This window comes from Amblyomma americanum, chromosome 3 (genome assembly GCF_052857255.1).
Source record: "Amblyomma americanum isolate KBUSLIRL-KWMA chromosome 3, ASM5285725v1, whole genome shotgun sequence".
Taxonomy (NCBI): domain Eukaryota; kingdom Metazoa; phylum Arthropoda; class Arachnida; order Ixodida; family Ixodidae; genus Amblyomma; species Amblyomma americanum.
The window spans coordinates 101685178-101712980 of record NC_135499.1 but is presented as its reverse complement, the minus strand read 5'-3'; the positions used below and the strand labels follow the sequence as shown (position 1 = coordinate 101712980).

Genomic DNA, 27803 nt, shown 5'->3' with positions numbered 1-27803 from the left:
AGTATGCCCTGAGCCCTATAGGCCGCGAGCATATCGCGACGAGCATCGGCGAACGCGGAACAGCGAAGGGGCAGGTGTTGTAGTGTTTCCACTGCACCGCATCCGTCACACACATCACTCGTCACTAATCACGCGTACAACCTGGACACATTTCTTATTGTGTAAATAGTTTGTACATATTACTTCTCCCCCTATCCTCTCTTCCTGTCCCCTCACCTCTTTCATTTCATTTCTCCATTCTGTCTGCTGTCCTTTATTTCCGCTGCCCCAGCTCAGGTGCTTCAGTATCGTTGGCAGATGCCGGGGCTAGCAAAAATCTTTTCCTTCCTTTTTACTATTATTTTTAATAAAACTACTACCACCACCATTACGCATTAATCACGAATGACAATCGCAGGCCATTTATTGCGTTACATCAGCACTTGAATTTCACTTCTTACCAGCAAGACTTTATACGAAATGGTTTTGAACACACCTGCCCATACGAACGGACCGCCTCTCAAGCTTACCGTGAACTCCAGTACAAGATCGATGAACTTGCTCACGTAAACAAAGTTTTCAGTGACATTACACCTTTCAAGTCAACAATAAATGGGCCTAAACCCGAATGGGAGTATCCTACACCACATGTACGGCGACTAATTGCGATTGTACACGTCCTCTCCTTCCTCGAAGGGGAAAGTCCTGGAGCGCATCAGTGCGCTCTATGCTGCAACTGTACCGTTCCCTATTTCTGGGCTACATGCGGTACAGTCTTCCGATATTCAGTTCCATTACAAAGACAAATATCAAGAATCTTCAAAGTGTGCAAGCGCAAGCTCTCCGTATCGGCCTTGGACTGCCTAAATGTGCATCAACAGCAGCAACTGTTCTTGTTGCCCGAGAAAATCCTGTTACTACATACATTGCTGTTGACACCATGAGAACACATATTCGGCACCTCACATGGGTTCCCTGTCATCACCTCGCAACACTTCCAATAATTAGGCCGCGTACTGCATTCGCCAAAGTCATTGAAGCTCATCGCGCATATCTTCCATCGGAGTTCACCCCTGCGTCAAGAGCGTGCTCACCCTTATGGAGTCTTCATGAACCTCGGGTTCACCTCTATATTCCTGGAATTACGAAAAAAGCTGGTGTATCACTACCCGCTCTCAAACTGACATTGAATCACCTGCATTCTTACCACAGTCACCGCATACATGTTTACACAGATGGATCAGTTCACTCCACCAGTTCTGCGGGGTCGGTGGTGATACCGGCCAGATCCATCTTCATGAAAGTGAAGACGACCTATCCAACATCTTCAACTGGTGCAGAACTCGCAGCCTTACGGGCTGCGGAAGAGTTTATCAGTCAGGAACCTCCACATGACTGGACGGTTTTCGCCGACTCTAAAGCAGCCCTTCAAGCCCTGCAAGCTGCGCTAAGCCGCGGGTCGCAGGAGCAACTTGTTGCTGAGATCCGTCTACTGTACCACGGCACCGTTTCCAAAGGTCATGACATCATTTTTCAATGGCTGCCAGGACACGGTGGTATTAACGGTAATCACCAGGCCGATGCGGCTGCGCGTTCTGCTCACAACGACGGACTTCCAGTGAGGATCCCAATATCAAGACCTGACGCAGCGTGTGGGCTTCGCCCTTTGGCGCTGGAGCTCACACTTTTAGCGTGGAACACGGGAGAGTTTTGCAACCTCCGCCTCAAGGCACTGGACCCTGGACTGCGCCTTCGTTTTCCACGTAACTTAGTACGTCGCGACGCAACATTGTTATGCCGTTATGGATCGGCGTTGCTTTTACCAACCACTATGCTTTCCGGATGGGGATGGCCGACAGTCCTGCCTGTGAAAGCTGCGGTTGTGAGCAGAACGTCGCTCATCTTCTCTGTGAGTGCCCTGCATTTGCGAGAGCAAGGCATACACTGTGTTGTGCCCTGGACCGCTTCGATCCTCGCCCATTAACAGAGCAAAAGATCCTCGGTCCGTGGCCACAGCAGTTGACTGCCCTCAAGGCATACAAGGCACTCTTTGCCTACTTGAGAGCGACTGGATTGAGTGACAAATTGTGAGAGCGTTGTGCGTGTGTGTGTGTGTAAAGCCTTTTCCCCCTTCTCTCTTCCTCTTTTTAGCCCCCCAATCTCTCTTCCCCAGTGCAGGGTAGCCAACCGGAACACCTTTCTGGTTAACATCCCTGTCTTTCTTTCCTCCTCTTTATCTATCTATCTATCACATGTACTGCGCGAAAAAGAAGCAGGACGGTAAGCATTAGTCTTTTTTTCTAGGCAATTTTGCGAATCAGTATTGTGGACATCGAATTGATTCCGTCGCTAAAGCTGCGACGTTGACTGCACAACAGGTACATGCACGTCGAATAGATTTCAATCAAATTTATGGCAAATGGTAGGAGTGAATCGCGCACGGAGAACATTTATTGATATTACATATTAAAGTGGGTCATAATTAAGCAATTATTCATTGGCATCCACACAAGCGCAGCCATAAGGCTGCAAAGAAAAGCTGTATAGCTTTCATTCCTAGCCATATGCCTGCGCTTGGACGGATGCCTATGGGTAATTGCTCCATTTTTGAAAATCTTCTCCGCCTTGGGGGATTCCTGTGAACATTGGAACAATACTGAAACATGATACGTACATGACCACGACAGTCTTTTTGATGAAACTTTTTGACGTTGCAGCGAGCATTGATGAAATGATGCCACAAAGAACGACTATCAGCTACGATTATTGCTTTCAGGAACTGATTGTGCCAGCTGTGGGTAGAAAACGCTAAAAAAGAGCAGATAAGACTTGACGAAGGCCACTGCAGGTCAGTCAAAACTGTCCCCATGTCGTGATCTTCCAGTGGAGCTTAAACTGAACTGACTTCGCCATTCAAAGCCGCTCTTGAATGCACAAAATGGCTCTTAAAAGGCATCTTCTTTTTGTGAGTTCTTTGTTTGTTTCTTTGATTGATTGATTAATTGATTGATTGGTCAGTTAAATAATTAATAATTTAATTAATTTGTTGGCTGGTTGATTTATTAATTGATTGATCGATTGATTGATTCGTTGGTTGATTGATTGATTGATTGATTCATTGGTTGATTGATTGATTGATTGATTGATTGATTGATTGATTGATTGATTGATTGATATTCTTGCCATCGATTCATTCCTCCTTGCTTTCTGTTGCATTGTTTTCAGCATCACATCTGGCCGGTTTCATATAAAATCAAGCGATGCGTGGCATGATATTTTTACATCATTGATTACTGACCTAAACAAGAAACCTACAAATACTTTTCTCCAGTAAAATATTTAGTGCAAAAAACTCGGCACAAGTGGTTGGCTTCGTTGCTAACGCGCAGATTTGCTAACTAGCAGCGAATAACTATATTTGAAGATCCGTGAAAATTTTGCACACCTAATTAATGAATGCCGTATAATGCGCCCACTTATTTTTGAAAATTTATAAGCCAATTTTTTTTTCAATGCCACACGCTGCTCACAGCGGTTTTTTTTCCATCTTTGGCGGTTCTCTTCTAAAGGAAGGAGCAGGCTCAAGCCGTGAGAGTGTATCTTGCATTTCTCACAAACGCGTATACTAATTAATATAAAGGTTACCAAAAATTTTTTCACAATTAAGGAGACATTGTTGCGAAAGCATCAGGAAAGCGCAGACACAAAATAACAGTCGCTGTCAATAAAAAATATATAATCGTATTATGCTGTGCAGACATTGCACACTGTATGAATATTCAAAAGCATTTAAAGACATTACGTCGTTTGTTTGTTTTTGGCGAAGACGACTCAGAACACCTAAAGAGAGCCCTATTTACACAAAAGGCTGTTTTTGCCACATTTTGTTGTGAATAATTTCCAGTATCATTCGATGACGAGCCTTAAAATATCTGGATGACAACGGGATTTATCTTAGGGTGCACACTGTTTTTCGTGTCAATTTGAAACGTTATTTTTTCCAAATTTTAAAAACATAGCGCACAGGAGGTGTCTTTACTATTATTGTGAGTCTTGAGCTTTAAAAAAGTTTAAATATAATTATAAATTGTTTACAATACTTTCTTTTGCAAACTTTTTACTAAAGAATATAAAATTCTGTGATATATATATATATTTTACGGTCAAAGAGAAATATTTCCTTAAAATTAAACTAAGCACGAAGCAAATCGTCTCGCATCGTCCGGTTCTTTTCTTCGCCCATGCTTATCTGCCCTTTTTCCGACCAAGGATTTTCCTCAATGGTTAAAAAAATTATGCTGTGGCTTAGCTCGGCTATGCCACAATACACGTAGCGAAAGCTAAGGCACAGCTTGGTTAGCCTTGGTTAATCTTGATTGCAAGTTCAGATTAGTGTGGTTGTCTGGTTGTCTGGCTATTTGTTGTCACGTCGTTCATCACGCGGTTGATCACGTGACCAGTCGCATGGATGGTCACGTGGTGCGGTAGAACCACGGTGGGCATGCGAGCACGCTGGGGACGCGAGCACGGCGAAACATCGAGTTGGTGGCCAAGGTAGCTTTCGCTACAAAGACATGGCCAATATTATTGTTGTGCTCGGTTCAGGCCTTATTCATTAAATGAGCATGCTAAAGCTTAACAAAACTGGCAGTGGCTTAGCTCGGCTATGCCTGGATATACGTCGCGAAAGCTAAGGCATAGCTTGGTTAGCCTTGGTTAGTCTTGATTGTAAGTCCAGGTTAGTCTGTTTGTCTGGCTAGTTGTCACGTGGTTCGGCAAGTGGTTCGTCACATGACCAGTCAGGTGGTTGGTTCCGTGGTGCGCTGCGACCAAGGTGGGAATGAGAGCACGGTGGGGATGCGAGCACAGCGTGGATGCGAGCATGGCGAAACTGCAAGTTCGTGGCCAATCTAGCTTTCGCTACAATAAATACATGTTCAGCAATTTGTCGTCAGGCGCTGCCGCGCCACGAGCATGGCACCACGAGATGGGGGCTTCGCATTACATCGTAAAAGGTACTCAAACATTCTAGCTGGTTCATTGATGTGCGCTGTCCTTCGTTTTGACCAGAAGAAATTTTGAGTTTCGGATAACTCTGAATTTTATATAATTTAGTAAATAAAATCGCTTACAACACAATTTAAACTATTCGAGGTGTCAGTTAATTTTTATTATAAGACATAGAACTCCAAGGTTAGCAAAAAAACGTCTGTGAGCCAAATTTTAAAAACTTTAGAAGGCAGAATAAGTATTTTCAGTGGAAAATATGAGATGTGCGCAGCACTCTACCATGAATGAAGATGTCCTCGAAACATTTTCCTGCATGGCCTTGCAATATCTTGAAAAATTATTCTGGATCAAGCTTATTATTGCTGTACCTGGGGTACCAATAAAGTTATGCAGTCTGTTTTTAATGCTAATCAGCATTCACATAATGTACAATATTTGGACAGAAGTGGAGATGAAAAATTGTTTTTCAACCAGAATTCAAACTTATTGTGGTTCACTGTTGTCTTTCTATTTGCATAGTAGTGCTCCTTTATCAATAAAAGACATGTTGGTTAACTTCTTATTAGCTAGTAGGCTTATAAAAGATTGCGCAGAATGGCACGTTGAATGCTTACTACTAAAGTGGGTTTATTTTTCTAGATAAGATAGCAACACACTTTTTTTCTGCCGAGAATACGATATTTTATAAACAAGAATAAAGCTCAGAAAACATTAAAAGAATGCACGCACTCTAGGGTTGTTTTAAATTAGGCGGATGAAATTTTCTAATATATTTACAGTTATCCGCAACCGAAGTTGGCAGAACACAAGTGCGCAAAGGTCCGGCGGTCCACATCATCTTGTTCAGAAATTTTTTGAGTTTCGAAATATTCTTTTCTAGACAAACCTTACTGTAATTGCCTTCTTTCAAGTCATCAGGCAACAACATAATCATAATAGCTTAAGAAAAGAAGCTGACAAGCCATCCACAGCAAGATATTATACCAAAATCTACACCTGGGTTTGTTTCGCTGATATTTATATTTCTTTGAAAATATGTCTTCTTTTTGTAATGTTTGCTCTATCTTTGTAATGTATATTTAAGCACAGCACGTTTAGCAATGCCTCAACACCCCGACACTGCACTTGAACCAGCACGAAGCGAAAATCACGCCCAAAACCGGTCACCGTCACCCAAGCTTCCCACTTCCTCACTCACAGTGGACGTTGAGGTCCCACTGGTCCTCGCGTACTGATCCCGGCATACGCCTGTTCTCCGCGCGGCACACCAGCGTCTCGCCATTGTCGCTATGGCGGGGCGTGAACTCCACCACACTGGTGGTCAGGTTGCCGTCCTGCGAGACGTGCACGAAGGCCTGCTCCAGCTGGACGCTGTTCTTCCACCAGCTGATGTCGGGCGGTGGCCGAGAGCCCCACACCTCGCACAGGATCTCGGCCGGGAGCCCCGCTGAAATGGGCGACTCGGTGCGTCGGATCTGCACCGTTGTCGGCGACACTGAGATCGAAAGGAAGAAAAAAAAAGGTGTAAGTCGCGTGGCCTATAATTTGCACTAAGAGCTCTCTACAGGGCATCCAGAAACGACGATTTGGTATGTCGCAGCTGAAAACTCACGCGTTATTCTCCTTGCCAAAGAGAACGCCGTTCAAATGGGCCAAGCTGATGCGGCCGTCAGTGTTAAGCTCAACTTTGACAATTGCTTCAGAGCGACTTCAGCTCCGTTCCTAAGGCAGTTGTAAGCAGTCCTAGCTTAGCGCTGCCCACGAGATTTACAACAGGAGTGCAACAGTCCCGGGCTGAGAATATTTGGCGACTAGAAGAACAGATTGCATGTTGTGCGATTATCGTGTGTTTATGACACAGCATGTTTCGTACGAGTTGAGAAATACATTTCTAAACTTTCCAGACCAACTTCATTGAGCGGATGTGCTTACAAAATAAGAGTAAAACTTCACCTGTGAGAAAGAATTGCAGCGATTGCACAGTACACCAGTGCATTGCCATGAATTCTGAAACGCGTAATTCGTATTTACAACATTAAAACACAGTTCATCCCTTCATGCGTTCGTTTTCAACACCTAACACTCTGGGGGTACATTTTCTTTTCCTTTCATTGAAGATGTGCCATTCCATGAATTATTTCTTATAGACTAACGGTCGAGCAGAGGCACCTCGCACCCGTGAATAGTCATTTTATCGCCCTCAATCTGGATTAACGGGCACCTGCTAAAGCGTAGGTCTACAACCTCTACAGTACACCAAAAAATATTAAGCGAGCAATGTCGGAAGCCTATGACAGGAACAAAGTAAATGCATGTGACATGTTCAAAGATGGAGCAAAGCGCCACAACTCAACCATGTGCAAAAAAGCAGTTGAAAATCCGCAAATGAGCTGGATTAAACAGCTAATGGATCTCAACACTCATCCTTTTAAATCAAATGGTAATCAGCTTAGCTGGCTGACTTGGAGAAGGACATCCATTTTCACCGTCAGCAGCAGCAGCCTGACTGCGCCTACTGCAGGCCAAGGACCTCTCTCATATCTATTTAACTCTGTCCTATGCAGGCTGAGCACACCGTATGCCCGCAAACTTCTTTATCTCATCCACCCCTCTACTTTCTGTCGTCCCCTGCCACGCTTGCTTTCTCAGGAATTCCAGTCCGCTACCCTTAAGGACCATCGGCTTTCTTCCCTACGCAATACATGCCCTAAGCAAGCCCATTTCTTTCTCTTGATTTCGAATAGGATGTCATTAACTTGCGTTTGCTCCGTCACGACTCTGCCTACTTCCTGTCTCTTAACGTTACATCAATCATTTTTCTTCCATAGCTCGCTGTGTTTTCCTTATTTGGACTCTTTTCATTAGCATCCACGTTTCTGCCCCATAGGTAAGTACCGTTAAGACGCAGCGGTTATATACTGTTGTCCTGAGGGATAATGGTAAACTGCCATTCATGACTTGAGAGAACCTCCCAAATGCGCCCCACCCCACTCTTATTCTTCTAGTTATTTCACTCTGGTGATCCATATCAGGTGTCAACACCTGCCCTAAGAAGACGTATTCTCTTACCACTTCCAGCAGCTCACTACCAGTATTAAACTATTGCTGCCTTCCAAGAGTTTGGTTTTCTGCGTATTCATTTTTAGACCCACTGTTCTCTGCCTAACTCATTAATCATGCTTCGCTGTTCATCTCCTGAGTGGCATAGCAAGGTAATATCAACAGCGAATGGCAGATTAGTAAGGTACTCTTCATTAATTCTTGTCCCCAACTGTTCCTATCCAAGCCTCTGAATACCTGCTGTAAACAGGCCGTCAAGAGAATTGGCGAGATCGTGTCCCCCAGCTCACACCCACAATTGTTTAAATTTTATTGCTGTCTTTGCGGAGGACTACCGTAGCTGTGCAGCGGTTATATATACCTCCCAGTATTTATAAATTAGGCTCTTCTACAACTTGATTGCGCAATGCCTACCTGACGGCTGAGGTTTCGACTGTCAAATTTTTTCTCTTAATCAGTGAAGGACATGCATAGGGGTTGCTTACATTCTGCACCTTTCCCTATCACCTGATTGATAGTGCGACTATGGTATATTGTCGGGTATCCTTTACGAAAGCCTGCTTGATCATTTCGTTGACTTAAGTCTAAAGTTTTCCTGACTGGCAACATTAGCAGCGCTGGATTAGAGGACGATTCTCGGAAATCATGCTCGAAGTGCGTGAGCTTTGAATATATGTACCGTTATACCTTCATCACTATCATAAAGAGTTGCCTGCCGGATGATTAGCCAAAGAAGCTCCGCCAAAGGTAAAAAGAAAGTATCATTCTCAGCTGCAAAAAATTAGGTCTCCGTGCTCATAAAAAATATTGAGCACCGAAATTATTCCAGAACTGTTTAAAAAAAAGCGAGCGCGCATCTTACGGTTCATGTCAAGCGTGACTTCGGCCTCGCCTTGGACGGAGACGTTGTTGGAGGAAACGCACGAGTAGACGGCCATCAGGTCCTGGCGGCGCAGGTTGTGCAGAGTCAGTGTCGACCGGCGCACTTCGCCCGTCGCAACCGCCACGGAGTTTCCGTACAAGGGCTCGCCGTTGCGACGCCACGTCAACGTCGGGGCCGGCTTGCCTAAAGGATCGTCCCGGCATGGCGATGGCCACCAGAAGCACAGACAAGGTGCGTAGAGGGAAAAAACGAGAGAAAAACGAACATGCACGGGAAGTTAGACTTCGCACAATAGACTTCTCGCTCAAAAACGAAACATTTGGTACTTGTTTGGTGCAGTATACAGCAGTTGCACGATTTGTACGCGCAATATTCTTAGAACTCTAACCACTTCATCCTTTTGAGGCTCAGGGCGCATGTACTATGTAAGTACCAGGGCGTATGTAAGTCTCGCTTTGGCCTCTACGCTAAGTAGGAGATGCGGAAAGATTGCTGTTCAAGAAGCGCACGCTCAAATTCATCTCGAAAACAGTGTTGTTTTTTCTTTCTTAGCCGAAATTAATTATTGAGTGAAGAATTTATTTCCTTTCCAGGCTCAATTCAAAAGCACTGCGCTCATATGTAACCTATATTTTTACGGCATTGTCAAAGCAGATCACGGAGCAAGAATATCTTCCTCCGTGAAGCAGACTACCTCTTTAGCCTACATTTTGTGTGAATAGCAGCCGCAAATACTTAAATCCGTCCGCAAAAAAGTAATTCGTGCCGGGTATTGTTATATAGTCCGTTCGTGCTGTGAGGTGGAAAGGTAAGAAAAACCAGCTCCACAAGCTGGCACGTAACCAAGTTTACATCTTTTTTTTTCTCATTTCAGGTAAGCACGCCCATGCTTAAGAGCTGCTTCTTCATGTGATCAGTGCTGGCTGCAGAATAAAGCAGTCGGAACGTCTTCATATTCAGCACTTCATTTCATTTCATTTATTTCATCCTTAAAGGCCCGAAGGCATTACATAAGGAGGGGCTTACAAATGGGTTTGTGTAACTGCACTCATGATGAAAACATAGGCACAATGAACTTAACACTGAAACTGTAAACTCTAAAAAAACACTAAAAAAGGAGGATCAGGCAGTTACAAAATCGTAAGCAAAAAAAAGAAAAAAGAAAAAACACAAAAATACAGGGAAAAATGCAGGAAAAAGTACAGGGCAATTACAAGTTCACGTGTTCTGAAAATGACTAATGAGTTTCGCGCGAAATGTTTTGCGATCGTTGCATGAAACTATGTCGTTTGACAGGGCATTCCAATGGGTTATTGCGTCAGGAAAAAAAGAACTGTTCATTGCTAAAGTACGGCTCTTAAATTCTGGCTATGGGGTGGCTGTGGCTGAGGCGACTGGAAGTTCGGATTGGTGGTTTCAGGAGGGAGTGCTTTGACGTCAGATGGTAAAAAAAGCTGTGTATTAGGCAAATGCGTGAAATAATGCGGTGTGACTCAAGTTTAGGGAGGGAGATAGAACGTTTGAGTACAGTGATGCTAATTTCTTTAGTGTATTCAGAGGTGATAAAACGGGTCGCGCGGTTTTGGATAGCCTCTAGTTCGGCGGTGAGGTAGGCTTGAGTGAGGTGCCAGATGGATGATGCATATTCAAGTTTGGGATGAACAAATGTTAGGTAAGCAAGTTTTTTTACTTAGGGAGATGCTGACTTGAGGTTACGTCGTAGATAACCTAAGACACGGGAGGCATCTGAACATATTCTTTGGACATGGTTTACCCAAGATAGTGAAGATGTCAGATGCAATCCAAGATACTTATATGACGTTGTTGGGACAATCAGAACTGAGTTTATATTGTATGAATGATGAATAACTGCGCGTTTGCGAGAGAACGACAACAGTTGGCATTTATCAAGGTTTAAAGGCATCAGCCGTGTGTCGCACCATGTGGCTATTGTGTCGATATCTTTTTGTAGCAGGTGACTATCGGTGGGATCACGAAGGGGGCTGTATATTACACAGTCGTCCGCGAACAGTCTTAATTTGGTGCTTGTGTTTAATGGAAGATCGTTGATGTAAATGAGGAGTAGCAGTGGGGACAAGCCAGCCCTCTGAGAGACACCTGATGATACATCGGTAAGGGATGAGCGGTACCCATTGCATGACGTGAATTGCATGCGGCCATTTAAGAAATGATCAATCCAGGTTATTAGGTTATGGGGAATGCCTAGGGAGGAGAGTTTTGCGAGCAGGTGCGAATAAGGAATACGGTCGAAGGCTTTAGAAAAGTCTAAAAAAATAGCGTCCATTTGAAAGTTATTGTCCATAAAGTGTAGGATGCCATGAGTGAATTCCGCCAAATGTGTTTCACAGGAATAGTGTTTTCGAAAACCGTGTTGGTGAGGATAAAAGAAGTTAAATGAATCTAGATGGCTCATTAAGTTTGACGATATAACATGTTCAAGTAATTTTGAAGGAATGCTGGTTAACGAAATGGGACGATAGTTGGAATGATTTGTGCGGTCACCTTTCTTAAATATTGGAATGATTTCAGCTATCTTCCAGTCCTCGGGGACTTCTCCGGATTCCAATGATTGGGTAAAAATTAGATGCAGGATTAGGCTTGAGATTGAACTAGTATTTTTCAGGCGTTTACTGTTTATATTATCGCAGCCAGCTGATGATGAAGTTTTGAGAGAACTGATTAAGTTCGCTATTCCTGCCGGTGTGACTGTGACTTGTGGCATGGGTATTGCGGCGATGGCTGGCAAAAAATTGAGGCTGCTAGTTGCTGAGTAGAACACTGAACAGAAGTAATTATTGAGAATTGCCGCTCACAAATTACTGTCTATGGTCTCACGGTCAGCGTCAAGAAGCTCAATTCTATAGGATCGCAGTTTGGGGGAGAGATTACGCCAGAATTTATTAGGGTTTGTTTGGAGGATAGAATGTAAGTCGGAAGAAAAAAACTTGAATTTGGCGGAGGCTAATTTTTTATTGTATTTTTTAGCGCATTGATGGTATCGCTCCCAAGTTTCGGACAGGTTATTCAAGTTAGCCTTACGATAAAGACACTTTTTCCTATTAAGAAGCCTTTTCAGGTCTCTATTGAACCATTCGTTGTTATAATCGGATTTTACAAGGAAGGACGGAATGTGTGCGTTTTTCAATGTGAGCATTGTAGTTATAAAAAGTTCCCTGTTGGCATTGACCGAGCGAGCAGAATAGGATTTAAAAAAAGTGTTCTAAAATTCTGATAATGCGAGGTTGATGGCATCGAAATTAGCCCTCTTGTAGTCGGTTATTATCTTTCTCGTTGGGGACCGCTTTGTGATGGGCAATGATAGGCGGATGTGAATTAGATTGTGATCGCTAATGGCTGGTAATATGGTTATGCCTTTAACGTCATCGGGGGAGGTGGTCAGAAGTAGGTCAAGAATGTTACTTCTTCTTGTGGGGCATGTAATGACTTGGTGTAAGTTGTAGTCAAGTGTTAGATCAAGGAAGAGTTTTGATTCGTTGGAAGGTGATCCTGCTAGTCGCAGCTGCTTTTTCTTCTGCAATTTTTGAGTCAATTTATTTTTCAGTCTGTCACTTGCCTCTTATAGTGTTGCGCAAATAATTTTTCAAAAATTCTGCCACTCAGCTCTTATAGGCCTTACTATATTGGGATCTCATAGGCTGTCATAGACTTGAAATACCCTAAGAATTTAAAATTATTGCAAAGTACGCAGGCTTTCTAGACTGCTCCACCGGGTTCCCGTAGATATAATTATGAGAAGCCAACATATCTTTCAGTTGTGAAAGAAATAGAATAGCAATTTTTTTAGCCTGCTTCACTCTGCCCTTCATAGTATTACCAACCCAACCGAGAAGTTTACAATGTATTTTCACATCAAACTACAGTGTAAACAATTCTGCACAAAATGTCCTATATGCATATAAATTTAGTAAAATTTCCTTAGCATGTGTTATTCAAAACATTTTATTGTGTTGAATTCACTAACGTAACCTATTCGTACGTCACTTATCTTTTCGTAACATTGATTTTTGCATTAAACGAAATAAAGCTTTCGTGATTTCAGATCCAGCGTATACTTCCAAAATCATTGCTATATAGAGGCCATCATGCCGCTTGTAGATTCTTTCATCTTATTTTGTTTCATTTCTGCCATGGAGGTGTAAAATTTGAAATATGTAAACAACGCAGCTAAAGGTATGATCCCTGTATACTGCAAGTCCTTTTCATTAACTTAACTAGTTGCAAAATCCCATGCACCACGCCTTCGGTTTTACTCCGTTCAACCACTTCCAAATTGTCTGTGCTACTCTTTTGAACACAAGCACACCATGTTTTTCAATCCCCCACAGCAATCTAAGCTAAAGCCCTTTTTCTCATTAGATTTTTGCTAATTAAGATGATCGCACCAGTCGTTACCCGGTTTGCATGTGGTCACATGCTATGTGTATTCTTCCACAAATACACTGTATGTATAACGCTTCGAATAAAAATTCGTATGTTGAACAACCAAACGCCTGAACAAGAAGTGAAACTACCCATTATTCCGAAATTATGAGGAATGCACACGCCCCGGTGTTCTACTCTTGACGTAGAGATAAGTGACGAAGATGTTCGGTCTAACAACGAAGTCCCATTTCCTTAATTCAAGAGGTTCACTCACAGCAAGAAAGAACACATCTAAACATAATTACTGAAGCTACCATTCGATTCGAAACTAATATATATTGAAGTGAGGGTGAGAACTCAGGCTTGTGTCGTCGATCCAGTGCAAGATCTAGCGTTTTCACTGGTAATCTGAAAGCAAGGTCGTTCCGAATTCATTACAGAAACATGATCTTGCCGTGAGTCTAAAAGAGAAAATGCGCTTTTACCCGCGGAATAAGAAACTAAGCAACTGACCAGAGATCTTGCCATTAGTGCAACCTCAAAGTAACTTGTGCCACGTGGCACATTGAGAGCAGCTCATGACACATGCGGAGAAAAGCAGCAAGGGCTGTGCTTTCAGTTTACGGTTCAGAAGATAATCACGACTAAATCTATTTACGATTCCAGCCTCCCAACAAAACGTAATGAACGATGACTGAACGGAGAGCTAAGGTTGACCACGTGGAACTTTCCAGGTTGTGTACCCTTAGAAAAATCAATGGTCAAAACTCTGCAACGCGCCTGGTTTGGCTTGGACCTTTGAAACTTTGTAAGTTGACGAGGGCGGTCGTCCTCTCGTTCATAATTTTTTTAGTCGTTAAGGATCCCGCGACTTCTGGCCTAAAAAAAAGAACCATGTGACCCGACGACCTTCGACAAAGCTTTTACGTTGCTGTTCGAATTGGTGAATGAAAACTTCGAAAAAATCCCAGTGCAGCAGTCGCATCTGATTTCACCTCTCGAACCTCAGTTGTGGTGGGAATGCGGAACGCGAAATGAGAAAGCCTTTTTACCAAACTACTTTCCCCACTCACAGCGAAATATGGCTATGTCATGTTTCGTGGAGACTACAAAAAGGTCCGGCAGCCGCTAGGCGCAAGTCGGCGAGACCTTAAGAATTTGGAGTACATGCAGCCCTTTCCATACAATATTTCTAAATCCCCTACGGCGCGCTCCCGTTAGCAATTTTCAGCAGTTTCATTCGACTTCATAAAAACTACTTTGAGCTGCTTTTCTGCTTAGACCGTTTTTGGGGATGCACTGAAGTCTAATTGACGGAATTCTGAGCAGTGTGCTAAGGCATTCGAGTAGTGTGGCTACGTAGCGCCGAGATAGAACCAAAGCATATAGCTCTGATGTAGCCTTTACGGAGCAACTTATGAATGACAGAAAAGTGCAGCGCGTGCCGATTGCTAAAAAGCTTGAAGTTTCTATGTGAGATAACAGAAAAAATATACAGGTTCTTTTTATCTCTACTCGAATTCTTGCGCGCTGGACAAAACTACGTAATTAAGCGTACTTCGTGTCACCCGATGGATTCCGCCGCTTGCGGACCACAGCGAGCCTGGGATCTGGGTAGCGGAATTCAGTTGTTTTTTTTTTCTGTCTCGCCTTAACGCGTCCCCTTTCTTCACATAATTTTGAAGTGTCATGTGTCGAATGACCACCGGAGTTCAAGTCATCACAACAATCAGCCAAATTAGCTCGCCTTCAGTGAGAGCTACTAACCCGGAATGTCAAAATATTTCCATATTAATGTCACCAAATTCCTCCAGGCAACAAACAAAAAAATCTTGTGAAACCTGCGATACCGTTGATTCCATGGGCATGGAAACACGATAGTTCTGCACTTGAACGCGATCATCGCCCGGCGACATTCATTTATATACACTGCCTAGTCGAGGAGCACCTGAGCCTGTTTTGAGAGAAGAAAAAAAAAGGGCATTTGTGAAGCGCTTTCGGGGAAGTTTTGAAGGCAACAGAGGATAGCCTTTCATACAGAGGCGATCGGCGACCGGCAAACACCGGGCTTTGAAATCCCCCCTTGTTTGCAAAGAACGCCGACGACGCAGCAGAGCTCGCCGCGACCATCGAGACCGCCGCGCATCGGTGTTTGCTCGCTGCTTCGCGAACTCTTTGTCGCGAGCTGGACTGCAGTGGGGTCAATACATAATGCGTCCAAACCTGGGGACATCAATTTTCGCGTCGTCTTCGACAGGCGCACCGTCTGTCGTGCTCTTTGTTGGCACGCGTCGGCGAAGTATGTGCAACAACCGCCGCTGGCGGCGCCGCGAGCGCGTTGCGGGAGTGCCTGGGTCAATACGGCATCCGTCGATCACATACCGCTGTTGGACAATGGAGCACCCGTCGCGCCCTATCACACGTAAAGGTGGGTTCGCTGGGGAGCTTGTTTCTTCACCGGGCCTTGCCAAATCTGAATGGCAACTTCTAAAGCTTAAACTGGCTTAGAAATCTCCATGCCCTCTTAAGCGATCAAGGTATCAAAACGCGATAAAGAATGTCAGTCATTATTCTGATCATCCCGCCTTCCTCTTTTTTATCATCATATAGTCGTCTATGCTAACAAACAAGCTTCCCAAATTCTGGAGAGTGACAGATCATAGTAGTTACTTCGACATCACGCTTACTCATATTAACGGTGCCATCACTTACGAAAGTGAATGCGCTCGCCTTGTTTACGACATATTCGCGAAGACATTAATTCGTCTCCTTGCGCATTACATCGCATCAAGCGCATTAAATGACATTTTCATGCCTGAAATAATAGTCATAAAGTAAATATTTCTAGCTATAATTAATATTGCTAAAATTCCTGGCAGCTCGGAATATGTTGGTTTTAACAAAAATACTTAAGAATAAGTCGCAACACATTCGCAGAATTTTTCCTGCTTGTTCTCGCAATTATTGTGCGTTCATTGATTCAAAAATTGCTACCGATTTGTCAAAATTATACCCTTTCTCGCTCATTTTTACTCTACCATCAATAATTTTTCATTTCCTAACAAAATTTGAAAACTTCTCAACCGTATACGTTATATACAAGTGATTATCTGCCTAGAAGAAAAGAGCATGCTTTTCAAGAACGAGCACGACTTCTGCAACGGTTCAAGCTATAGTCAACAAGACGGCTTTGTTAATGAATCATGCTCCTTAGTTGACGCAGCCTCTCTGTGTAAACCAATATTATTCCAATTCTATAAAAATTTTGAGTGCGTCCCGAACCAGAGCCTTCTAGAGAAAAAAGGCACAGTTTATATTCACCCGGATGCTGTCGCATGGATTAAGGAATTTCCGGTTTTTCGGAATTCAGTTTATCTCAATAACGCTAACTCCTCTCTTTATTTAACGCCTGGTGAAGACCAAAGTAGTGAGCACGGTCAATTCTTTTCCTAATGTTTAAGTAATTACCTACATAGATGCGTAACATCCCGAGTTCCATTATAAGCTGATGACTGTGTATTATACCGTGAGGGTACTAATGACAGCGACCGACTATTCATTCAATCAGACCTAGATTCAGTGAGTAGGATGCGGTTGTCCGGGTTAAAGGTATTAAGCGGTTGAAAAACAAATCTCTTGCCCTTTACTCGTAGCCAAACTCGCATTTCAACCCTTAACATCATTAACAAGAACGGTCAAAATTACTAATGTACATAACTACCTTAGGGTGCACCTTAACTTTGGCCTAACAAGGCATCACCACATTAATACCACCCCAGCGTCTGCTAACCTCACACCTGGAATTCTGAAACGACACTTCAAAACACTCAACCTAGCACGTTAAAAAACTTTCCAGCACCACTTCAATCCAGCCCAAAATTTAGAACGCTGCGCCCATTCGGAGCCTTGAGCAAACCCTCCATATCAAAAGTATTGAATCGCTGAGGAGCCGTATAGCTAGGTTGTTGTCAGGCTACTCGCGCTTTTCTATTATTACACCTATCAAAAAACGTGCCGAATAAAAAACATCATGCCATCGTAAGCGTGTTCATGTAACTTTTTCCTTAACTTTCGAAGCATCTTCTATTTTTGAATAATTTCATTCAGTAATCCCATAACATACTTCCACAATATGATTAATCTTTAAACGTTAACGCGCGTCCCCTCCTCGTATATTTATGTCCACTCAATGGGAAAGTTTCCGGCCCGACATCACCGCAGAAATTGTCTTAAGACTATTTGCACGGGAAGAAAAGGAGAATTTCGTTCCTTCGCGCTGTTTATTGTTTTCTGTGCATCTAGTCTTCTTCTTTTATACATCCTTAAATGCCTTTATTTATTTTCTTGGCTTGTATGTCAATTACATTTATTGTGTTCGATAGATTAATTATCACAGTGCACTCTGCCCTTCTCTCTATTTATTATCCTCTCTGTGAAGGCCTTTAGAGGCAACGTAAATAAATAAAAGTGCCTGACACAATGCCTAAAAGCCTTCGCAAAATCATATGTACATATTTAGGTAACGACTCGAATTGAAGGAAATCGTCGAAAGTTTGCACCACTAGTGTAATCCCGCTCCACGTAGCTTTATCGCAGCTCGCAGGCCACAGCTGCATAACGGTGAATGTGTGTTCCCTTATAAAAATGGTATATATGCAGTGTATAGACTTTTTGTAGACACTTCTGTCTTTCTATTGTAAAGACGCAAATCAGACGCACAAGAAATGTGGACCGGCAAAATCTTTGTCGACACAGCGTAGCTCCAAGTCAAGAGTTCGAGAGCGTCAGCTTCGTCTTCTTCGCAAACTGAACTGCGTCAGCTTCGTCTTCGTCAGCTTTCTCTCCTTCGACGGCACTGGCCACTGGGGCAGCAAACCCCAATTGTATGTCTTACAATACCCCTGGGGTGAAAAAGCGCCATCCTGGCGGCCTAAGGGCACGAGATGATAGCGGGGTCGTAGTAGGGTTTCAGGCGGTCGAAGTGGACGATTTCGCAGCTGCGGCGTCGATGATCAGGCGAAGGCGTGAGGGGCTCGACGAGGTAGTTAACTGGAGATTTCTGCTGAACTACACGATAGGGGCCGTGGTATTTGCTTAGCCGTTTTGTCGACAGGCCCAGCCTAGAGCAGGGCACCAAAAGCCAGGAGTTCGAGAGCGTCAGCTTCTTCTTCGCAAACTGAACTGCGTCAGCTTCGTCTTCTTCAGCTTTCTTTCCTTCGGCGGCACTGGCCGCTGGGGCAGCAAACCCCAATTGTATGTCTTAAGTGCCAACTTCAAAGTGCCCTTCCTGGGCGTACGCGTCCAGCGTTGGCGCTCTTGGTGTACGCCGGAACGGGCATCAAAAAGGGATATGCACCTCCATGTTCCTGGTGCTGGCTCGCGTCCCCTCTCGAGCCGAGGGAAAGAATTCCAAGCCGTGGAGAGAAAGGGGGGGGGGGGGCGATGAAAGGCTAACTTAAACCACGAAGAAAAGTTCGGGGAACCTGGAAGAGCTTCAAGCCATTAAGAAGAGAGTCACCGATGTCCCCGAAGATCTTCCCATTGTTATAAACCGGACCCCTCTTCAGGCGCGTACGCGAGCGCCCGTGCGCTGACGCCGCTATCTAGCACAGGCAGATATCGGCGCCTCGCCTAGGTTCGTTGGCGTCTCCTTCAGTGCGCATGCACAGACCGGTTCCGGCGTACGCCAAGAGCGCCGACGCTGAGCGCGTACGCCAACGAAGTGTCGTTAGAGTTGGGGCTTTACACTATATTTTTCTATTCTTAGTTTAGAGACTCTATACACAAAAGTCCACTAAAAATGTATGGCCATAAATATATACACTGTATATGGACTGTCGATAAGATAGGCTATACATTAGGCTTTGTATATAGAAAGTCTGTAGACTTTATCGACGAAAGCCGATAAAAAATGTCCAAAAAATTTTTGTATGGGTTAATTCTAATTTAGATAGCCCCAAACAGCATCTTCAGGGATCCTGCATGTGATAGCGGTAACCTTGTGAGCTTGTTCCTTTGACTTCGCTCCTTCGCACGTGTGAGCGCAGTTGGTCCTTTCTTCTACTTTATTCACGTTCACATCACCTTTTGTGACTCTCTGCGCCAAGCCATTTAGAAATGCATTCGATTGCTGTTTGGTTCCGTTGACTTTTGTTTCCTTCCTCTTTTTCAACATATATGTGTTAAACATTCTTGAAAAAAAAGTCACTACACCACTCTTTGTTAACAATGGCAGACCTATGATGCCATTGTAAACTGACCCCTCAGGGACACTTACGGCTTCTTTTATGAACAGACTACGCACCTTGATCAGACAAGTGATTGCAAGGAATCAAATTCGAGCATTTAGCATATATATAAATACTGCGTTGCGTTTTCGGACAGCCTTGCCGGTCTCTTCGACGCACATCCACAATGAGCATCTGGCCTTATCTACGATCACATTCAGCTAAGCGAGAATGTCTATCAGTCTTTCCCTGGCACAGGACTACAGACCTGACAAGCAAGGGCCAGTGACGTCACACGAAAGGTAAAAGCGGCAAAGAAATCATAGAATCCATTATTTCATCAATTTTTGTAGTCACCTGCACCGGTGACGCTAGCGGATATAAGGAACGAGAGATTTATTAAGAATGGGACGGTGAAGCTTACTTAGTAATGAGGATGTAATTACTCATTAGCATCCAACAAAGCACAGCCAACCGCTTAGAGAAGAAAGCAATTACATCTACTTCACCTTGGGGGATTACCCTAAAATTTAGACCAAGCTAGTTTGGAGCAGGCTTGCTAACCGAGCTTGACTTGAAGAGGATGCGAAAAGAATCTTGCGAGGTTGCGCTTTTTACTTTCATTTCTTGAGCCGAACCGCACAGGACTTCCGCCGCCGCGGTGGCTTAGTGGTTATGGTGCTCACCTGCCGACCCGAAAGACGCGGGTGCGATCCCGGCCGCGGCGGTCGCCTTTCGATAGAGGTGAGATGCTAGATGCCCCTGTACTGTGCGATGTCAGTGCACGTTAAAGAACCCCAGGTGGTCGAAATTTCCTCAGCCTTTCACTAGGGCGTCTCTCATAGCCTGAGTTTCTTCAGGACGTTGAATCTCTGTAAACCATGAAGAAAAACAAAAAGCGACTTCACTCTTATCGCAGTCAACGCGTGTGGTGTTGGCTCTTCTTTTCATCCATGTAATCTCGCTGCTTTTATTATGCCCAGCTGGAGGAGGTTTCACTTTCCAAAGGCAACTCAGGCTGTGAGGGGTGCCGGAGTGAAACGCTCAAGACAATTGTGACCACCTGGGGTTCAGTAACATGCACTAACATCTCATGGTTCACGGGCCTCCAGCATTTCGCCTGGATTGAAATGCGACCGCCGCGGGCGGGGTCGAACTTGTGTATTTCGGGTCGGGAGCAAAGAGTCACAACACACTGAGCCGCCGGAGCAGCTCCAGCTGAGCTCTGGTATCTCATTATAAAGGTTTCAGAATTAATCTCGTGTGTTAGCGCAAATATCAGTGCATCAAAATTTTGCTTCCCTCGTACCATTACAACCATTTCAGACATGTTGTTTCATGTGGATTCCATTGTATAAGAAGAAGTGCTGGTGTTCAACGCAGTCTTTTCCGGCATAAAAAGTCATCACACTGATGTTAAGCGATCTTGCTCTGTCATTCATATATTACATGCTGGTAGTTCCAAAGCAGCACAGTTCTCATGACTCGACACAAAAGACCCGATGATTGTGAGCAATTCCATATAAACTTTCGGTACTGAAAGCAGTGGACAATTACTTCTCATAAAGCACGGAAAACGGTGTCTATTGTTCTGAGGTCGGGCTGGAAAACGCAAAGACAAATCGATTCTCACTGCATAATGCCAGCCGCTCAGTTGCGACAGCCTTCAATCCGGTGCTTTTGAAGCCGCTTTGACACATTGCTGAGGGCCTCGCTTTATGGAAGTTAATTATAGAATCAAGGTGATTTGGTAAAGTTCTGAAACAAATATACCTGCTAGCGTGTTCACACAGACATTGACATGTACTCGGAGATTATTTTAAGCGTTATGGCACTCTGGCTAGGCCAGCTCTCCAGACTGTCTCATGTCCTGGGCTATCAACGTAAACAAATAGCTCAACTAGATAGCTTAGTGCAGAGAGTCGCTTTTGAGAAATCTAATGCATCACCAATACAGCGGAACGCTGGAACTTCAGTAACAGACAACAAGCAGCGCACAACGTGCCGCTACAACAAGCTTTGCTTTAGGTCGTTGCTATATTTTTAGAAACCGCCTTACGAGAGTAGACTCAAGGGCATGTTAATTTAACGCCATCCCTCTTGCTTACCGATCATGCATTCGTTATTCTAAATGAAACAAAAAAATCACGATCTCTCATCACACTGCTTCTTCAGTACTTTTATAACAAACGCGCTTTTCGAACAGACCGCTCACTGCGCACAATCCCCCGAAAAGCAAAATCGCATCTCCTGTGTACGTCGCTGCATAATAGCGACGAGGAGTTGATGTAGAGTCGATCGAAATGCTTGTCAAGCGCTCCTTATTTATGGGCACTCAGATCTTAATATCTTGTGTGACCATTTTTTTTTCTGGCGAGAAAATGGATGAGTGCTTGTGGACAGAAATACGAATTGGAGTGTTGCGGGTGCCCAGCCTTCCTCGCCTTGGTAATAATGCAATGAATGGTATCTTCGCGCAATATTTAGAGAGCACTGCCGTTTGGTCACTTATGCAAGTACGCACAAGCCAACAGTTTAACATGAAATTGAATTCTGCAACCACTTCAATACATAAAGAAAAAAAAAAGGAGCTCGTGTGCTGCGCAATAACTTAGCATGGCCGGCTTGTTTTTTACCACAGGGCTTCTATGTTTGCGAGTGCGTGTGTTTGGTTTATATTGTAATATAATTTTAATAAGCAAACATTCAAGACAGCACAGATAATTTTTTTTCCGGACGAGTTATATTCTCAACGAGGCGCCAATTATGTGGCGCTAAAAATGGACGGCGACAGGTATTATTAGAAATTTATATTAATATTTTCTGGCACACGATAACCCTATTTGTGTATGTACCATAATACTCAACACAGTATATATTTATCTTTCGATGGCAGCGTAATAAAGACCCATTTATAACTGCAATTTCTCGAAGGTAGGTGATTCCCTAAGTGCCATTCTTATAAACAAAAAACAATAAATACTGATTTTCAGATATGCTCTTAAACAGCTACAGCCGAATTTTCTGGTTCACTCCACAGAATGATGACACTAAGCTGGCGGGAAATATTTCATCACAGCTCTCTGCTTAGCGCCGCACCGCAGCTCCCGATGACGAAATGTGGGCGGTGATCTTGAACGACGCCGTGTCTTCATTGATATCGATTGTCGAGTTCAAATTCCACTTCACGGCATGTGGATGTCACCTTTGCGTTACCACTTTCAATGCGCGCCCTACAATTCTCCACCCAGTCCTCTCAGGCCCCTCTGCTAACCTTTGCTTCATTTTTGTATGCACCGACATTACACGTTTCGTCTCGATGATCCGCCAGTTCAATAAAGGCCAAAATGCGTACAAAACCTAAGAAAATGTAACGCCAAGCAAGCGCTCCTTGGTACCCAATCTCCTCATCATGAGCCTTTTGAAACGTGGCCTATAGGCATTATATAACGAATGCGGTGCCTAGAAAACCTGCTTAGTGATGTACTGAAATACTGCGACAACCCTGAAGCTTCGGTTTGGTTTTGTATATGAAGCTTTATCTTACCAAAGCGACTCAGACTATGAAGGACGCCGTAGTGCAGGGCTCCTGATAATTTTGACTACCTGAAGATGTTTAACGCGCACTCATATCGCCCAGCACACGGATCTCTGGCATTCCGCCTCCATCGAAATGCAAACACCGTGGCCGAGATCTAACCCACGTCTTTCGCGTCAGCAGCCGAGAACCATAACCACTGAGCCACCGCGATGGCCCAACCCTAAAGATTCATAGCAACGCCCAAATGAGGACGAGTGATCTGCTCGCCATCTAAGGGTTTTGTAACTGCAAAGCAGCCGTAAGTTGTCTGTTGCACGGCGTGAAGGCAAATCCTCTGGTTCGAACAGCCTTGTGAAGAGCTTTACCAAACCTTTCTTACGGAACCTGTCTTCTGGTAGTACTCCAAGCATTAACTGATGTCATGGTGTGGAATGTACACTTTACCAATTGGATTATTGGCAAAGAGATACCGTCTGGATTCGGTGCCCCAGTGATCCACTAGAAATATTCACGCAATCGACCCCTTCGAGGAGAGCACTAAGCAATCTATGCGTGCAGCGCCTCGATGCAACTGAGATTAACCCGCTGCATCTTCATCCAACAATACCTCCGCGATCCCGAGGGCAACCGTACATCCCTATCTACTCGCACGAAAGCGGCGACAGCGAGAAAACTGGACTTCTGACTGAGTGTTCCTCTCACCGAACGTGATTTATAAACCGGATCGGTCGGCACGTCGATACCTGCTTCATCGTAACCTAGGCGAAAGCGGAGCATAATGTTTGGCTCGACTGCAGGTCATCCGTTATTGGAAAATGATTCATGACTTTGGACTGGAACCGACAGACACCACAGTCTCTGTTTCGTGGCCATAATCAATTGCATAAGAAGAAACATTCTGAATTTCATACCTACTGCGAGATAAAAAAAAGTGATAAAAGAAAAGCTGCACCAGCACCTCCACCCTTTCCTTTTCACCCTCCTCTGCCCACGAAATGAGGTCATCTCACTTGCAAATCAGGAAAGACGCACGCTACCTGGATCAAATTGGCACAGAAACAAATTTAGATAAAGCTTACCGTCCCCGAGCAATACGCACAGCAGTGCGATTTACGAGGAGAGGAAAGCAAATATTTTTGGCTACGACGAACCGTGCGGACTATGCCGCTTGTTTCCTAAACATAAAATGTATCACAAGAATGCCACTTTGAAACTTTGATATTGAATACCCGAAACAGTACTGAAACCTGCAGCGTGTACAGTCATTAGAGCGATGTGAACTATGCTCCAATACGTTTTTTTTTTTCAGAGCTAGAAATTTCACGGAAAAGTAACATCTGTCTATTGCATTTGCAGTGAAGAGAATACACAGGAAGCAGCTGTCTTTATGGAGCGGTTTAGGACATTTAAAACCCAAATCTTTCCTTTGGGTTGCGCCGGCCTCAAATTCACATTTAGCGACAAGGTTAGCTACGAAGCATATAGAGAACTTGTTTTATTTCTTGATTATGCAAAAGTTAATGCGCCTTATCTGTTGCCAAGCAACCATCATAAGAAATTTTGTGCCTCAATGATTGCCTATTGTCTGAAATCGCTTGTTGTTTCTGGTGCCGACTTGTTGGTGTATACGCATTCGTTATGTAAACACTGCAACAACTTGAATTTAGGAAAAGAAGACACACATATGGCGCATTTATTTGTTCTGTTTTAGTCTTGTGATCTTTTCTTTTTCATATCGATGCAATACTAACCCGCTCAGATTCCTGGTTTGCTGCAACTTCCTCGCAGACAGCTGGCGCTGCGTAGGCTTTCTGGCAAAATTATTGCTCCGAAAGATTTTTGTCTACTGAGTTCACCCCAGATGCGTAAAACCCGCGCTCTTCTTTACGGCACGAGTTTTACAAGTAAACCCCTGATTATTGCTCTAGGCACACTGGAGCCTATTTTCAAAGCCAGTTTTACAAACTTTCAAACAGTATTCTTAAGGTACTAAATATTTCACGCATTTTGATGCCCACATAAAGTCTGCTGAAGCCCACCGACTTGAAAAGACGCGAATTGTCGGCATCGTTTTATATAACTTAAGTTCAACCACACGCTGTAGCGTGTGTTGTTACGTATTGTAGACTGTGCACTGCAATGAGCGCGAACATTATTTAGAGAAAAAAAACGCCATGGGTGGCTGTCGATGGGAATAAAAACGTGTAATATCCGCTCTCGTTTGCTGGAGCTACCAGGCGTAGGCATGTGAGCCTACTGGTCCCTGCCTCTAGTTCCATCGCGTATAGGACGTTGCTACTGACATAACGCTTCATGGATGTTGATCCGTACACGAATCACAAGCAGTTCTAAAGTCGTCCAGATGGCCACGTAATTTATGTGACAGTGCAACAGCAGCCGCGAGAACAAAGAAATCAGTAACTGCTACTTCAACTATACACACATTTCCACACTATCCACCCACCGGATGCGATGTTTCTTCTCAACTACGGGTTTTCGTGCTGGCAAGCGTGTCTAAGTTCATTTCTTTACCCCGCTACTACTTCTGAGGCAATGAAACCGAAGTTACGGCACCGAAATGGGCCCTATCTTCCTACATGGCGAAATAGAGTCCCAATTTTCGCTTGTTGTTACTGCTTCCTTTTAAAACGTAGTGTTTGGAATGTTCGTCACGTTAGGCCCATTTCTAAAACAACTGCCAACTTTCAGCGTTAGAAATTCAACTTAAATACAGTTTCCTGAATACAACAAATGTGCCATGCATGCATGGTTAAAAAACCCTTCCACAGATGGCGCCAGCCAACACCAGCGACGAAGGGAAGCTGCCGCGGATAGAGCAACGGGACAGGGTAGAAGGCGGCCGAACTATATGGCGGCATGAGCAGACAAAGGTAGGGAAATGAGGGGCTCGTAGTGACATTTTTTTTAAAGAAGCCAAATGACATGGAAACATTGACGGTATGACAGCAGGGAGAAAAGAAGCCATGAAAGCTATGGGCACCCCACCACTGTCGTCTTCCTTTCATTGCGAAGAAAAGCTGTGATCGAGTGCACATGTTTTCTCAACACGACCAATGATGTCATAAAAAATACAGTCAGTTCAAGTTGACCCTTGTCAGCGCAGAGATTTACACCTGCTCATGTATTTAATTACGTCAAGTATTATAGAAGGAGAGCTTAAAGCGACCGCTTATTACGAAAGTTTCCCTGGCGTAAGCGGTAATAATATGGCAGCCCACAACGTCACATTTAATAATAACGCTATGAATCCAGACCGGGAAGTGCTTCTTCCGAGAATGCGTCCACATGGGAAAGAGAGACCTCTCTGATTACGAATTTTGGAGAAGCTCTTGCAATGAAGAGGACAGTGCGGTAGAGCTATTGTAACTTTGTCTTCTTATTTCACTTCCTCGCACAATGCCATTGCTGTCCACAAAGCATACCGGCAGACCTTTGTCACGGTGAAAGTGAAATAAGACGTTTTTCTGTGGGCTTTTCACTCGGCCAAAGTGCACCACACTCCAATTCCTCCTCCCTCCCACCACCTTCCTTTGTCCTCACTTCAGAAGAAGTGTTTCGAGATGTTAACCCGTTCACGAACGTTCTCGGCGGATTGGCACAGGTAATAGATACGTGGCGTACTTGAAGCGAGGAGACGGCCAGTTCGACCGAGAGCTTCTCGCGTGCTCGTTTAGGTAAATCAGGGCCGAACAAAAGCTGGCACAAGCACTTGGTCCGCTGGCCGGTGGGCCTCGATCGCCTTCCACGCTCATTCCGCCGGAGAGAAGAAACAGCAGCAGCGGCGGTGGTAACACGCACCGAAGCCGGACGACATCGCGCGTGTCCGCTGCGGCATAATCGCGGGGCCATTGATTACACGGCCCTGATTATGCGCGACCGTGTTCCCGCACGACGGCGCAATCCGTCACCGGAGAGCACGGCGAGGCGTGCATCTCTTTAGCGGCGCCAGACCGGTGGGCGCGAAAGCGTGTGTTCGTGCGGCCTGCCTTTGTAGTGCGGCGGGACAGAGTAGTGACGAAAGCGTCTCTGAAATGTAGGCGCACGGGGTGGAAAGTGGCCGACAGAGGAGTCCATGGGCACCGAGCGCCGTCGTGCATGTGTAATACTGAGAACGCTACAGCCGGTGCTTCTACGGAGAGAACTACGCGCTACATTTCGCTCTTGCGTAAGGCACAACGATTCGTCTCTGTGAATAACGACAATGCCAGTGCGGAGATGAGCGCCCATGTCCTCGTTTGGCGTCTCGCATCGCTTGCTAGACCCTTCGTGGCGCTGCTCACACCACAACGAAAGGTGCCTTTTTCGTGCCGATTCGGTGCCGCTGGAGCATTGTGAATATGACAACAATATCGTGTTTAGAAATGTTGCTCAATAGATGTTCAAACAGATGTTTTGTCGCGTTTATTTTGTGCTGAGTAACTATCTTGTCCGCAATAGAAAGTGCTCTATTCCGGGTTAAAATTGAACACTTTGGCGGTAAAATTCAGCGCGAACGGACGAAGGACACAGAAAACTCCAATTCGCCCAACTCACCATTCTCCTAAAACTAAACAGCAATTTAAGGTCGCCACAAGTCGCGCAACATTGCGAACGCCCCACTCACAAATGCGTTTTCATAAAATTCGTTTTTGCAGTGTGGCCATTAAGAGAAGCACCGGTTCCTTCAGGGCTAGAACCG

At 44.5% G+C, this 27803-nt stretch overlaps 1 protein-coding gene across 1 annotated transcript in view; it reads right to left on the bottom strand.

The window, feature by feature from the left end:
• Positions 1–27803, bottom strand: part of LOC144124747 (neural cell adhesion molecule 2-like) — a 170010-nt gene that overhangs the window by 13328 nt on the left and 128879 nt on the right. Inside the window, exons 5-6 of the mRNA XM_077657611.1 lie at positions 8912–9115; positions 6188–6484 (exon numbers count right to left, since the gene is read on the bottom strand). Coding sequence (XP_077513737.1) covers positions 6188–6484; positions 8912–9115 — 501 coding nt within the window. The remainder of the gene's footprint in view (positions 1–6187; positions 6485–8911; positions 9116–27803) is intronic.